The sequence below is a fragment of the Poecilia latipinna genome, unplaced genomic scaffold (assembly GCF_001443285.1).
Source record: "Poecilia latipinna isolate Pla-1442-1.1 unplaced genomic scaffold, P_latipinna-1.0 Scaffold73, whole genome shotgun sequence".
Lineage (NCBI taxonomy): Eukaryota > Metazoa > Chordata > Actinopteri > Cyprinodontiformes > Poeciliidae > Poecilia > Poecilia latipinna.
In genome coordinates, this window is record NW_015112689.1 from 241,987 (window position 1) to 243,059 (window position 1,073).

General features: G+C 43.4%; 1 protein-coding gene across 1 annotated transcript in view; it reads right to left on the bottom strand.

The window, feature by feature from the left end:
* cdan1 (codanin 1) overlaps positions 1-1,073 on the bottom strand; it is a 19,545-nt gene that overhangs the window by 10,183 nt on the left and 8,289 nt on the right. The window contains exons 12-13 of the mRNA XM_015016369.1: positions 294-426; positions 37-210 (exon numbers count right to left, since the gene is read on the bottom strand). Of these exons, the coding sequence (XP_014871855.1) occupies positions 37-210; positions 294-426 (307 nt within the window). The remainder of the gene's footprint in view (positions 1-36; positions 211-293; positions 427-1,073) is intronic.

Consider the following 1,073-nt stretch of genomic DNA (forward strand, 5'->3'; position numbering starts at 1 on the left):
AAAAAAAAAAAAAAGAAAAAAAAAAGTCTCAGTAACGTTGAAAATTACAGGCATGATTTTCACGACCTTGCTGCGTAAGGCTACAGATGCTTCCTGTATTTCTCTGGAGGGTTTCTCCGATGTTTGGTACGGGAGGAAGGAGATGAATCCCAGGAACTTTGCCAGCAGACGAGCGAGGAGCAGCACAGAGGAAAACCGCTGCTTCTCATCCTGAAAAGAGAGCCGAGTGCAGGGTGGGAACATTCTGCAAGAAGCACTACGTGTTTGTAAAAGAAAGCTCATGAATGGAATACCTGTTGCTCCATATCGCCGTCCTCTTCCTCCTCTCCCTCCCCAACGGACGCAGACGGACGCAGGATGGACACCTCGTCCAGATGGAGGAGCTGCTGGCACAGGCTGTCCTGGAGGTGCTGGTTCATCTGGCAGCTGAGAGCCAAGACAGGCAATTAGGGAAAAAAAAATATGTTCTTATTTCGTTATCTTAGTCGAATTTGACCATTATTACAATTCAAATATGACGAAAACAAGAGTAAAGACTTAAAACTCAAATTTGTATTTAAAAAAAAAAAAAATCACAGTAGATCCGTGCTTTAACAGTCAAAAAACTTTAACAGCTCATTTTTATTGAGGGTATCCTTTTAATTGGTCCACAAAACCAGTTAAACCTGAGGAGAATCAGACCTGTACAGCAGAAGCAGTGTCCCCAGAGCCACCCTGTAGCAGAGAAGCAAAGGTCCGATGAAGTCCAACATGGAGAGGAACTCCACCAGCCAGGGCACGGTCAGAATGGTGCGCCGCCTCCTCACGCTGTTACTCAACACGGCACAAACGTCCAGCACCTGAACACTCTGTGGAGGGAAAACATGTTCATTTTTCCCCTGAAATCCATAGCAACAGAAAACAAAAGATAAACATTTGAGTTAAAACTACTTAAAGGAGGAAAAAAAAAAAAAAAAAAAGAAAAAAAAAAAGTCTCAGTAACGTTGAAAATTACAGGCATGATTTTCACGACCTTGCTGCGTAAGGCTACAGATGCTTCCTGTATTTCTCTGGAGGGTTTCTCCGATGTTTGG